Raw genomic sequence first — 14,687 nt, forward strand, 5'->3', positions numbered from 1 at the left:
TAAGTAACTTAAAGGTGGTGCGAGGTGAGTCGGTGTTCAGGGAAAGAAGGGATGACTTGCAAAACTGCTAGGCAAAAACAGAAGTTGAATTGAGCCTAGGTGTATGTGGTAAATGTTTTCACTAACCTGACTAGAGAGCGATATTCAGAACAGTAGTACACATGCACTTTTTTTTTCTTTCTCTGTGAAATGTTCCTAATGCTATTTAGGTCCTTGTGAAGATACTTTCCAAAATAAATTGATACAAGAAGCCTCACTGCAGCTCATTGTATGTCTAATTAATGGTTTTGCTGTGGGGGAACCCTGCCCCCACCCCTGGTCAACCAGCCAACTCCCTGCTTCTCAACTGGCCACCGGGGGTACATGAACCAAAAAAGGTTGAAAACCCCTGTCCTAAGTGAACTGAGAAAACACGAAGAGCGATATGCAAAAGAAAAAAAAACAGACTTCCCTTAAGTTAACTTTTTTCTAGAGGCTTAGTGGGAGGAACTGCTGGACTCCACAACAGAAAACTGATACATTACTTAGTTTTCATTTTAATGTTTGGGGTTCCCTTTTTATTGCTGTAGGAGTTAACAGCTAATTTGGAAGGAGAGGCTTGGAAAAATAATTGTCTGTTACATTACAGTAAATTAGGAGAAGCAGTGAGTCATGTTAGTCTGAAGTCAGGGAAAAGGTAGGGCAGGATGGAAGTTGGTTCAGAGGCCTGAGCTCTCATAGATCACAACCAATTGTGATTAGATGCTAGCAAGTAAACTAGGATGTAATGCATATGTTTGCTGTCGACATGAGACAACCAAACAAAGATAGCTTCAACATGGGTATGTCTTTTTATGCTGTTTTTAATTACATTTTCTCAAATTATTATTTCAGTCACATCTGTACTCTATGAACACTTTTTACCTGTAGTTCTTGTGCCTGCTCTGTAGTTGAGTCAGGACCTAGTCATGTTCAAAATTGGTGGATATCCTTGTAAATTGTCCTGTTGCTCTGTTTTGCAGTTCTGTGGAACAATTGTGTTCATCTTTCTGTTGGAGCTGACTGTGGCAGTACTAGCTTTCTTGTTCCAGGACTGGGTGAGGGAGAAGTTCAAAGAATTCTTTGAGATCAACATTATATCGTACAGGGATGATATTGACCTTCAGAACCTCATTGATTCACTGCAGAAAATTGTAAGTCATCATCTCTTTAATTTGATTTATTTCTCTTTAGTACCTCAAGAAGAAGCATTCTCTTTGAGGATTCTCAACGACAGGCTTAGCATTTCCTTTATGAGGTCCGTATCTGTATGGGTTTTATAAGTTCTGCCTTTCCCACCGGGTAATCATGCTGCATTAGAAACTGTGAGGGTTTGTCTCACTGGTTGTAGCAGCTATGGCTTCAGGTGTGTCAGGTGCCAGGACTTCAGATGACACATTTTGAAGCAAGAGAAGTCTGTCAGAGGCCTTGGTAGTCTTGCCTGTTTCTGTCCTACTTTGAGCCACCTTCTTGCTAGGTTTTACATATTGGTGTCAAGAGCAGCGGTCTGTTAGGAAAAAGAAGAGAGCTTTGAATGTGCTGAAAGAATTTTGCATCCAAATAAGGTACATGGTTGTTGACTAATATGAATGCTGTGTGTTTGGCAGTTTTTCCTGATACACATAGGTTCATAGATGTTAGGGTCAGAAGGGACCTCAATAGATCATCGAGTCCAACCCCCTGCATAGGCAGGAAAGAGTGCTGGGTCTAGATGACCCCAGCTAGATGCCTATTTAACTTCCTCTTGAAGACCCCCAGGGTAGGGGAGAGCACCACCTCCCTTGGGAGCCCATTCCAGACCTTGGCCGCTCTAACTGTGAAGAAGTTCTTCCTAATGTCTAGTCTAAATCTGCTCTCTGCTAGCTTGTGGCCATTATTTCTTGTAACCCCCGAGGGCGCCTTGGTGAATAAAACCTCACCAATTCCCTTCTGTGCCCCCATGATGAACTTATAGGCAGCCACAAGGTCGCCTCTCAACCTTCTCTTGCGGAGGCTGAAGAGGTCCAGGTGCCCTAGTCTCTCCTCATAGGGCTTGGCCTGCAGGCCCTTAACATATACGAGTGGCCCTTCTCTGGACCCTCTCCAGGTTATCCACATCTCTCTTGAAGTGTGGGGCCCAAAATTGCACGCAGTATTCCAACTGTGGTCTGACCAGCGCCCGATAGAGGGGAATTATCACCTCCTTGGATCTGTTCGTCATGCATCTGCTGATGCACGATAAAGTGCCATTAGCTTTTCTGATGGCTTTGTCACACTGCCGATTCATGTTCATCTTGGAGTCCACTAGGACTCCAAGATCCCTTTCCACTTCCGTGCCACCCAGCAGGTCATTTCCTAGGCAGTAGGTATGCTGGACATTTTTCCTCCCTAGGTGCAGCACTTTGCATTTCTCCTTGTTGAATTGCATTCTGTTGTTTTGTGCCCATTTGTCCAATTTGTCCAGGTCTGCTTGTAGCTGATCCCTGCCCTCCGTCATGTCCACTTCTCCCCACATTTTTGTGTCATCCGCAAACTTGGACAGAGTACACCTCGCTCCCTCGTCCAGGTCGCTGATGAAGACATTGAAGAGTATCGGTCCTAGGACTGAGCCCTGCGGGACTCCACTGCCCACACCCTTCCAGGTCGATAGCGACCCATCCACTACAACTCTCTGGGTGCGACCCTCTAGCCAATTCACCACCCACCGGACTGTGTAGTCATCCAAGTCACAGCCTCTTAACTTGTTCACCAGTATGGTGTGGGATACCGTATCGAAGGCCTTCCTGAAGTCTGAGTATATGACGTCAACCCCTACTCCTGCATCCAGGCGTTTTGTAACTTGGTCATAAAAAGAGACTAGATTAGTCAGGCATGATCTACCTGCTATGAACCCATGCTGGTTTCCCCTCAGTATAATTTGTCCTGCTGGGCTCTCGCAAATGTGAGCCTTGATAATTTTTTCAAAGACTTTGCCAAGGATGGAGGTGAGACTGACTGGCCTATATTTGCCTGGGTCCTTCTTCCTCCCCTTCTTGAAAATGGGGACCACATTGGCCCTTTTCCAGTCTTCTGGGACCTGGCCCGTGCGCCACGAGTGTTCAAATATTCCTGCCAGTGGCTGTGCAGTGACGTCAGCCAGTGCCTTCAGTACCCTCGGATAGAGATCATCCGGGTCCGCCGGCTTAAACGCATCCAGTTCCTCCAAGTGACTCTGCACCATCTCAGGGTCTGTGCATGGTAGTCTAATGCCCTGCTGCTGCTGCCTCTCTACAATCCCAGTGAGAGACTCGTCTTGCCCCTTGCTTAGGAACACCGAGGCAAAGAACTCATTGAGGAATTCAGCCTTGTCCCCCCTGTCCGTCACCAATTGCTTCTGCCCATTTAGTAGGGGTCCTATTCCACCCTGGGCCTTCCTTTTACTCCCTATATAGCTGAAAAACAATTTCTTGTTATCCTTAACTTGGGATGCCATCCTCAGCTCCATGGTAGGTTGGTCTAACTGCCTCCCTACAAGCGCGAGCAGAGGAGGTATACACAGGGATGCAGTACAGGGTCTTTCTGTCTCAAAGAGACTTCAGCCATTTGAAACAGTGGAGGTTCTTTTGTTAATTGCCAGGTGAACATTTATGAAAGGGCTTGTGTGTGTAGTGTTAATGCTTCATGAAGTAGAGGACCGTGGTATACACCCATGTACCAGGATATTGTCAACTCTAAAGTAAATAACTGGGTAGTAATTTTTTTGCAGCTTGTCTGAAAAAAACATAGTATCTGTGTATTAGGTCTGTGCGAAGCTTCAGTCCCCGATTCAGTTCGGCGGAGATTCAGTCCGATTTCAGTGGCTGAATCTCCAAATCTGAATCGAATCAGAGGACCCTTTAATCTCTCCAAATCAATTCTGAGAGATTTGGCGATTCGGACATAGACACAGCTTTGAATGTTTTTTTCTACATACTTCTAGGTAGCAGGCAGCTCGTGAATGCTGCAACACTGGGGCGCAGGAAGCATCCCACAGGATCGCGGGGGACTCCCCAGCACACTCGGCAGCAGACCCCCCCAGTCCACTTCCATGTCTGCCAAGGAGCATGTGGGGGTGGGGGCCCTTCACCCCCCGGCTCAGCAACTGGTGATTCTTGGGTCTCGGTGGGCACCTGGGGTCCCCCTGTGGCCAATCACTGAGCCAGGGACATGTGGGGGGGTGGGGAAGGGGCCCTGTGAACTCCTCAGCGGACCCAGAAATAGACTGAAAGTACTTCCAGTCCACTTTTGAGTTCACTGCTGAGCACGTGAGGGACCCCCCGCACTCTTCTGTGGGATGCTCCCATCCACCCCAGCATCACAGTGTTCATGAGCCATGCTGGTACCTCGAGGTATGTAGAAAAAACATTTAAAGCTGTGTCTATGTCTGAATCGTTGATTCTCTGAATCGGCATCAAATCTTCAGATTTGGATTTGGCTGAATTGAATCATGGACAGTGATCCAAATCAACTAATCGAATCACTGTCCCCGATTCGGCCCGAATCTGAATCGAATAGGGCCCACTTCTCACACCCGTACAGCACATGGTACGACGCAAGTCTAATGCAACCCATTCACTTGACAGGCAATTCAGTGGTGACTAATTTCTAGTAGAGCTTGGAATGGTTTAGTGTTGAACCCTGATTTTAAATACTCTCAATAAAAGTAAAAGGCTAAACTTCCCAAAAAAGGATTTCAACTGACAAATTAATGAGCCACACGGAAACAACAAAGACACACAACATCTCTGAATAAGTCTGCCATAGCAGATAAAGCACTATGGGAACAGGGAAACAACTTGACGTAGATCAGTAAATGCAGTCATGTAACATTGAAAAAACCCTTCCTCAAGGTACTGTTGTACTTTTCCAATGATGCACTGAAATGAATCTTCTTTTGAGGTATGGGCCAACTTGCAGAACCTTCAGGATATACCTCTGGGACAGCCTTCTGTATGCAGCTCATTGCACTGACTAATGGGAAATTAATTCTGCTTGACTTAGTGTGAATACAGCTTCTTTTCTGTAGCCCATACACAGTTTGATTGGCATCCTTAGTGAGAATTGTACCTTTTTATTTTTTAAGTTACTCAACATGGGGGAGAGGGAAAGATGCAGGAAGCCCAGTTTTTATTAGCTTCCTCCAAATATAAATCAGAAGGTTGATTGCCCTAGGACCAGTTCTTGGCAATTTCACTTCTTTATTCTAGCCAGTACCTTCAGCCTGTTCTCCTTGAAAGTTGATGCTTTTTTACCTGAATTTCACAACCTCTTAGAGTAGTGTGCCTTCTAAAACAATTTCTCCTTTAGTGTTATTGTTAGATGCTAGTCTTAATGAAGATATTGTTTTATTATTTTTCACTTCAATGAAATACATGAGTGATTTGAACATTTTAAAATTACTTAATACAGATAGGAGACAATTTAATTTTGTTTGATCGAGAAATTTGTGTGCCTTATTTTCGAGAGATTGCTTGGTTGATTGGATAAAATCGTCTTAGTTGAAATCACTGTTATGTATATTAAAATGTTGGAAAAATAGTCCCAAATTGGCTAATAAAAATACAATAAAATATGAATAATTTTTAAAAGTGTAACTTCATAGAAAAATTGGGAGGGGAAACTGCTTATTGATTTGTGGTTAAGTACATGGGTGACTGGTGCCTCCTGAGTCTGGGGGGCACCTGCAGATGGCAGCGTCTGCGAGTGTGGAGCTGGCGAGTACCTGCAGATGCTGCTAGTGGCAGGGGCGGTCCTGTCAGGGGGGGCACATGTTTCCCCCCCCCCCCCCCCTTTTCCATCCGTGTCACCCGTACCAGTCACCTATGGTTAAGTATATAATTACCATGCATCAAGTAAGGCTTAATTTTCCCCAGGTCTCAGTCTCTGATATTTCCATATTTGTTAAATGTCAGACTTGTGTAACTGTTTTAGAGATGGAAGAACAAAAATCTATGCCAGTAATGATTAAAATTTGGCCGATGTGACTGTCTTGATTAACATGAGACTTCAGTCCTTCTGTTTATGAAATCAGTACATCATGAGTGGACAGTGTTGCAAGGTTCTCCGTGTTTTTCCATAGTTGTATTCCAGAATCTGGTGTGATCAATGGTATGCCTGGTAGGGAAATTTTAAATGTAATTTTGAAGGCCAAGATGGCTTCTGGTCAGATACTGCTATTTAGAGTGATAGCTGTAGTGACATTTGACATTTAACTCCATCAACATGGCTGCTTTAGTCCAATACGTTAATTCATATTTTATCAGATACTTTGGTTTAGTGAAAGCAACCCAGTTCTGAAATTTTTTAGGCTGGAAACAGAAGTCATCTTTGTACTGCCATAAAAATGTTTGTGGCCGCACAAAGACCAGACAAAAAGACATCCATGTCCTTTGCTGCACCACAAATTCCAAAAATCTGTGGCCGTGATGCAGGTGATACAAGGTGCTGCTATTTTGTGGCAGACATCTGTTTGCTTTAAGGGTAATTACTCTAAGGGCTTCAGGGGCTTGATTTTGCGTACCCAGGAATGCTACTCCTGGGGCACACAGCATTAGGCCTCTGAAGCCTTGGGAGTGCCTACCTGTGTTCCCCTGTTTCTGGAGGTGTTTCCAGAGCAGCAGGGGCCTGACCTTGTGGGACAATGGGCAGTGTCTATTTTGCTCAGTGTAGCAGATCTTCTGTGTTGGGATACATTCCAGCACAGGTGATCTGCTTTATTTGGTGACATATGTTTGCCCTTAGTACATGGCTCCAGTTCTGGCTTTTGCCATTGATTCACTGGGTAGTCATAGGCAAGTTGCTCAAACTGCTTCTGCATCATCTCTGTAAAGTGAAGATATGTAAACGTCTTGCAGGGCTGGTTTTTCTCATCTCTGTATTACCCAAATGATATCAAGTGTGTTGTTTCTCTGTTGCAGAACCATTGCTGTGGTGCTCAGGGTCCAGAAGATTGGGATCTTAACATATACTTCAACTGCAGCAGTGAAAGCAAAAGTCGTGAGAAATGTGGGGTTCCCTTTTCCTGCTGTGTACCTGATCCTGCTGTGAGTTGTTTCCTGGTTTTGTATTTCTGTATTATTACTGGAGAATTTTGAAGGGAAGTGCTTCCTGAATGGATATAATGCCCAGGGCTTAAAAGGATGTTTAAATATTTCAGCATGTGCTATTTCTGCTCTGCCCTTGCTGAAGATCCTCTTACTTTGCACTTCTGTTGCAGACCCAAAGGGACCTTGTATCCTGCTGCTGAAATGTTATAGAGTCAGAGCAGAGAAACTATTTTAATATTGCTTAAGCCTGTGGTGTACAGCTGTAGGTATTGTTTCAAAGAAACAGTGGATTTTTAATGAGTTCCTGGTCTCTTGTTCCCACAGTGAGGGAAGACTTGGGAGTTCTCAGTGCTCAGTCCCTTGGGAAAGGTAACCATCTTAAAACAGCTCTAGACTCACCCATATGGTAGATGAGACAGCAGTTATTGTTTCCTTCTGGTTCTCTGAAGCAATAAATTACTAAATGCATATTAACGTAACGCATTTGAGTAGTCCCATTATCTTCAGTGGGACTTGTGTGTGCTTGGACACCCACAGATCAGGTGCGGGGGCACGTGATTTCTGAGGGTGACATTCTAAACCCAGTGTTAAATATCTAGACTGTCTGTACAGTGCATGGGAAGAGTGGCTTTACAGGATGATCCAAAAACAGTACATGCTGAGCAGAAAGCTACCTAGAGCTGGCCAATAGGAAACACCAAGCACAGTAGTGTTTCAGAAATGCTGCCCTCTCTGGAGCTTAGATGCCTGATTCCGGGGTTGCAGGAAAGCACTTGGTTCAGTCACTGATTCCATGATTATTTCTTCCTTTTAACTATTTCTTGCTCAATAACTGTTTAATAGCCTGAGACTGGAACCCAGGACTCCCCTTTCTCAGCTGAGTGTCCAGCTAGTTACCACATAGTCTAGGCTCCTTCTCATGTACACAGAAGGAAAGAGCATAAATCATAGAAAATGAGGGTTGGAAGGGACCTCAGGAGGTCATATAGTCCAAACCCTGATCAAAACAGGACCATCCCCAGCTAGATCATCCTAGCCAAGGCTTTGTCTAGCCAGGTCTTAAAAACCTCCAAGGGTGGAGATTCCACATCTTCTCTGGGTAACCTGTTCCAATGCTTTGCTACCCTCTTAGTGAGACAGTTTTTCCTCATATTTAACCTAAACTTCCCTTGTCGTAATTGCTCCTTGCTTTATCTGTGGCCCATGAGAACAGCCTACTGTCATCCTTTCTGGACTGCCCCCTCCCTTCCCCCCCCCCCCCTTTTCAGGTAGTTGAAGGTTGCTATTAAATTCCCCCCTCAGTCTTTTCTTCTCCAGACTAAATATACCTAGTTTGCCCAGCCTCTCAGAAGTCATGTGCCCTGGCCCCCTAACCAGTTTTGTTGCTCTCTGCTGGACTTTCTCCAATTTGTCTACACCAGTGGTCACCAACCAGCGGATCTCGATCCACCAGTAGATTTTGGAGCCTCTTGGAGTTGATCCAAGGCTGGGGTGAGGGGCTGAGTTCCTGTATGCATGCATGCGCGCACACCAGCCCAGCAGGTCAGTCCGTGGGGTAGGGAAGGGGTGGGATCGAGGCCCCCACAGTGAGGGACAGTGCCTCAGAGGCAGGAACAGGGGTAAGTTCGGTGGGGCCCCAGCTGGGTGCGACTCTACCTGCTGGGGAGGTGCACCCCCAAATAATTTTTTCTCCCTCTGCCTTGATCTGCCCCCCACACCTTCCCTTCCCACAAACGTAACTGCTGGATGGGGGTGGCGGTGGCGCATGGTAGATCTTGAGTTGCTTTTAAATGCCAAAGGCGATCTCCTACTTTAAAAGGTTGGAGACTACTGGTCTATACCTTTTCTGTAGTGGAGGGTCCAAAACTGGACACAGCACTCCAGATGTGGCCTCACCAGTGCCAAACAGAAGGGAAGAATCACTTTCTTCAATCTGCTGGCAGTACACCTACTGATGTAACCCAGTATGCCGTTAGCTTTCTTCATAACAAGGGTACACTGTTGGCTTATATTCGCCTTATTGTCAACTGTAACCCCCAGGTCTTTTTCTGTTGACATGTTGCTTATCTAGGCAGCCCCCAGCCTGTACCATTGCATGGAATTGTTCCATCGTTGACTTTGAAAGTCTCTTTATAGAACCTTATGAGATTTGATTTTGATCCAGTCCTCCAATTTGTTGAGGTCTCTCTGAATTCTACTCCTCCTGACTTCATGTCACCTGCAAACTTAGTGAGGGTGCACTCCTTCCAGGTCATTGATGAAGATATTGAACAAAACCAGTTCCAGGACTGACCCCTGGGGAACTCCACTTGATACCGGCTGCCAAATAGATATTGAGCTATTGATTAGTCAGTGCGACTGTAGAGCTGCAGGCCATTATCTTTGAAAACTCGTGGCAATTCAGAGGGGTCCTGGATGACTGGAAAAGGGCAAGTACAGTGCCCATCTTCAAGAGGAAGATCTGGGGAACTACTCACCCTTCAAGCCTGACCATCCAGCCAGTTTTCTGTCCACCTTACAGTCCATTCATCCAACTCAGACTTCCTTAGGTTACTTGCAATAATATTGTAGGAGACTGTATCAAACTTTGCTAAAGTCAAGGTATTTCACGTCCAGTGTTCTCCCTGCATCCACAGAGACAATTATCGTTATCTCATCACTAGCCAATTGCCTGACAAGAATGACCCTGTTCCCCCTGGCAGTTTGGGTTTGGGGCCGCCCCTCCCTTGCACCACTGCCTCCTCCCCCCCCACTCCGCCACCAGGTCGGGCCTGCCCCCCCCCCCCCCCCCCGCCACCATTGCGGGGCTCAGAGCTGCCCCCCCCCCCCCCCGTTTTGAGGCCAGGCCAGGCCCAGTGTGCCCTCCCCTACCCTCCCGAGCTGCCGTTGTGGGGCCAACGCTGAGCCTGCCCCCCCTTCCCTGACACTGTTTCAGGGTTGGGCTGTGCTGCTCCCTCCTCACCCTCCATTTTGGGGCCGGGCCGGGCCCGGCATGCCCCCTCCCACCCTCCCTGCCGTTGTTTTGGGGCTGGGCCTCCTCCTCCCATCCCCTCCCCCATCGGCCCGGGCCCGCTGCTCCCCCCACCCACACATCAGGAGGGAGCAGTGTGGGAGAGAGAAGGGGCTGCTGGCCTTGGGGGGGGGACCCCCCTTAGGTATTCATCACCTGGGAAGGAGCAGGGGCGGCATCCTGTGGCATCTTGACCCTGCTTCCCCCATGCTGCTGCTGCCACCTGCAAGGACCAGCGGGGGGGTGAGACCAGCTCCATCCTCTGTCCCCACCATCATGGTGGCACTCTGTCGCACTACTACCTACTGTCCAAACGCTATATTTGCACTCTGGTTATTTCCGTCAGACGATCAGAGTGTGAATAAAGCATTATGGACAGACAGGCAGACTAAGGCTTTTCTATAATCATAGAAGGCAGTCAGATTGGTCAGGCACAACTTGACCTTGGTGAATTCATACCGATTGTTCCTTATCACCTTCTCCAAGTGCTTAGAAATGGCTTCCTTGAAAGCCTACTTCATGACTTCTTCCAAGGACTAAGGTGAGGCTGACTAGTCTGTAGTTCCCCAGATCTTCCTTTTGAAGATGGGCACTGTATTTGCCCTTTTTCAGTCATCCAGGACCCCTCTGAATTGCTACGAGTTTTCAAAGATAATGGCCTGCAGCTCTACAGTCGCATTGACTAACTCCCTCATCACCTTTGGGTGTATAGCATCCAGCCCCATGGACTTGTACATGTTTAACTTTTCTAAATAATCTGTAACCCACTCTTTTGCCACTGTTGGCTGCTCACCTTTTCCCTAAACTGTGCTGCCAGGTGCAGTAATCTGAGAGCTGACCTTGCCTGAGAAAACTGAGGTGAAGGCATAAGTACTTCATCCTTATCTGCATCCTCTATCACTAGGTTGCCTACCCCTTTCAGTAAGGGACCTATGCTTTCCCTGATCTTTCTCATATTGCTGATATACTTGTAGACATCCTTCTTGTTACCTTTCACGTCCTTTGCTAGCTGCAACTCCAGTTGCACAAAAGACCTAGTTAGGCATTTTTTATTTCATCCTTGCATGCCCTAGCAATACTCTTATACTCCTCCCTTATCATTTGTTCAATTTTCCTCTTCTTGTAAGCTTCCTTTTTGTGTGTTAGCTCAGTAAAGAGTTCTGTGGTCTTCTGCCATACTTGCTTTCATTCAAATCTTTCATGCTTTTCTGCACTGTGGAAAAGAAGAGCGAAGAGGCCCCCTGCCCTGCCAGCCTACTTTAAAGCCTGGAAGTTAGGACAGTCTTCCAGAAAGTGAGAGATATGGAGTTCCCTCCTTCCCCTCACCTGCTCCTCAGCCTGAGGAAGGAACTTGATCTCAGCTAAGTGGTTAAACTACTAGGTTTCATATAAGTTGTGATGAGTAGTGACACCACCAATATTTTCTTTTACTTTATTAAAAAAATAATATGGCAATTGCATTGACAATTCCACTGTGTTTAACTATTGCTGCTTCTGATTTGGGTTTCGGTGGGCTCAGGTGCAATATTCCCTCTAAGGTCTGGTGGTCTATGAGCAGCTTAGAGGGACCACTGATGCCTGCTGTTTTTGCTGGAGGTCCCAGAGCTAGGCAGGTCCAGGAAGCTGGCTACTGGGTTTCTCCTCCTAAGGGATGGGACTTACAGCTTAGGAGCGTGGCTGCATGCACTGTTGCTGCCTTCCAATCACCTTGCGGTTGCTTTCCTGGGCTCCCAGGATTAGGCACAAGTAGAAGGAGGAAGAAAATGTGTAGCAGCCTGTGAAGCTGGGGAACCTTTTGTCTGGCTACTGCCCATCCTCAGGCAGGTTTCTCTCTCTCCAGCACAGCATCAGAGAGAAAGTGGCTGTAAAGATACCCTTCCCCTCCCCTCCTCTCCAGGGAGACCCTGGAGCTGATGATGAAATTTACAGGACCTGGCAGGTCAACTGGTGGTCTCGGCGCACCTCTGAGGCGACACTCATGTGAGCCTTGGTAAAACACGACTCTGTTCCCAGAGAGCTGCCTCCCACCACCCCGGGATCAGCTACATGTGGCTGTGCCTCTTCTATCATGTTCCGCTCGGCACAGGCTGCTTGGGCTCCTGTCTTGCTCCATCTGGACCAGCTGGGCAGTTCCCCGAACCAAGCCCCGCCAAGAGGACTCGCAGCTCCCCACCGGGATTGTCAGAAACCCATAACCATCACCCCTAACTCTTCTCCCCCCCCACCCCACCAAAGATCAGGCACCTTCAAGCCAGCAATCCTGACTGGGAGTGCACAGATATCTCAGTGTGCCTGACATTCTTGTCAGGCAATTCTGCAGCAGCCTGTGGCCGGGTTGGGGCAGGTGCGTGGCATTAAAAAGTTAGTGCATGGCAAGTTTTTTTCTTGTGTGTGGCCACTGATGTCCCGGAGGGTAGGGGAGTTGGGAGTCCAAGACGTGTGGTCATTCCTTAAGAAGACGATCCTCCAAGCCCAAAGGGTGACAGTCCCAATGCGGATCAAAGGGGGCAAGAGTGCTCAAAAGCCTCCATGGCTCACCAAAGGCATTCAGGAACGTCTGAAAGCTAAAAAGGAGGCGTACACCCAATGGAAGAGAGGGGCCATCACTGAGGAGGATTATACCTCCATTGCTCGAGACTGTAGGGGGGCTGTTAGGAAGGCCAAGGCAGAGACAGAACTAGGACTAGTGACCAGGATCAAGGATAACAAGTCCTTTTTTAAATACATAGGGAGTAAAAAGAAGGCACCGGGTAATGTGGGGCCCCTGCAGGACATGCTTGGCAATCTGGTGGTTGCACCAGATGATAAAGCTAACCTCTTTAACAAATTCTTTGCCTCCATTTATCTGAGCAGGGACCAGGACATCCCGCCCCTAGGATTCTGGATGGACTTGAGAGGCACTGCCAGGCCTAGGGTCAGAGAGGACCTAGTTAGGGAATTTCTGGTGGGGCTGGACATGTTCAAAAACAGCAGGTCCAGATGATCTCCACCCCAGGGTGATGAGGGAATTGGCAGAGGTCATTGCGGGACCCCTGGCACGGCTTTATGAGCAGTTGTGGTGCTCTGGTCAGGTGCCAGAGGACTGGAAAAGGGTCGGTGTGGTCCCCATTTTCAAAAAAGGGAGGAAGAAGGACCCATTAGTCTTACCTCAGTCCTGGGAAAGCTCTTTGAGAAAATTATCTAGGAGCACATCTGCGAGGGACCAGCAGGGGAGATTATGCTTAGGGGCAACCAACATGGGTTCATTAGAAGCAGGTTCTGTCAGACCAACCTGGTTGCCTTCTACAACCAGGTCGCAAAATCCTTAGATGAAGGTGTCACGGTGGACAGTCTTTCTGGACTTTAGGAAGGCCTTCGACACTGTCTCTCACCCCATTCTTATTAAAAAATTAGGCGACTGGCCTACACAGTCAGATAGGTTGCAAATTGGCTGGAGGGCCATACCTAGAGAGTGGTGGTTGATGGGTCATTTTTGATCTGGAGGGATGTGGGCAGTGGGGTCCCCCAGGGCTTGGTCCTCAGGCCCACACTGTTCAGCATCTTAATCAGTGATTTGGACAAGGGGGTGAAAAGCACCTTGTTCAAATTCGCAGATGACACTTAAGATGTGGGGAGAAGTGGGCACAATAGAAGGGAGGGACAGGCTACAACTAGATCTGGACAAGTTACAGGGGTGGGCGGATGAGAATAGGATGGGATTCAATACTGACCAAGTGCAAGGTACTGCACCTAGGGAAGAAGAACCAGCAGCATACCTACAGGCTGGGGAACTCCCTTCTCGTCAGCGCAAAGGCAGAAAAGGATCTTGGTGTCATTATTGATTCCAGGATGAACATGGGAGGACGCAGTCAGTGAGACTAACTGCACCTTGTCATGCATCCACAGAAGCATCACGAACAGGTCCAAGGAGGTGATCCTCTCCTGCAGTTGGAGTACTAAGTCCAGTTCTGGGTGCTGCAGTTCAGGAGGGTCGTGGACAGCATTGAGAAGGTCCAGAGGAGGGCCACTCACACGATCAGGGGGCAGCAGGGCAGGCCCTACGAGGAGAGGCTATGGGACCTGCACCTGTTCAGCCTCCACAAGAGAAGGCTGAGAGGGGATCTGGTGGCCATCTATAAACTTACCAAGGGGGACCAGCAGGGAATGGGAGAGTCCCTGTTCCCCCGAGTACCACCAGGAATAACTAGGAATAACGGCCACAAGTTGACTGAGAGTAGGTTCAGGCTAGACATCAGGAAGCACTACTTCACTGTCAGGGCGGCTAGGATCTGGAACCAACTTTCAAGGGAAGTGGTGCTCACTCCTACCCTGGGGGTCTTCAGAAGGAGGCTAGACAATCACCTAGCCGGGTCATTTGACCCCAGCATTCTTTCCTGCCTGTGGCAGGGGTCAGACTTGATGATCTGCTCATGTCCTTAACAACCCTACCATAAAACTACTCAACACGCATGCGCGCAGCTTAGAGGGAACCTTGTTCAGGTGTATCTGACTGCCTACCAGATGAGGCCCCTCAGGGGCCTAGTTTCTCAATCCTACTTAAGTTTATGTGGGGCCTAGGGGTACCTGTAGACGTGCCAGGAGGCTACTTCAATGCACTGTAATTACAGCACATCGGA

General features: G+C 47.8%; 1 protein-coding gene across 2 annotated transcripts in view; it reads left to right on the forward strand.

Annotated features, from left to right (window-relative positions):
- TSPAN14 (tetraspanin 14) overlaps positions 1–14,687 on the forward strand; it is an 85,695-nt gene that overhangs the window by 60,810 nt on the left and 10,198 nt on the right. For both annotated transcript variants that reach the window (XM_006264716.4, XM_014602632.3), the window contains 2 exons: positions 1,002–1,172; positions 6,933–7,058. In XM_006264716.4, coding sequence (XP_006264778.1) covers positions 1,002–1,172; positions 6,933–7,058 — 297 coding nt within the window. The remainder of the gene's footprint in view (positions 1–1,001; positions 1,173–6,932; positions 7,059–14,687) is intronic.

The sequence above is a fragment of the Alligator mississippiensis genome, chromosome 6 (genome assembly GCF_030867095.1).
Source record: "Alligator mississippiensis isolate rAllMis1 chromosome 6, rAllMis1, whole genome shotgun sequence".
NCBI lineage: Eukaryota > Metazoa > Chordata > Crocodylia > Alligatoridae > Alligator > Alligator mississippiensis.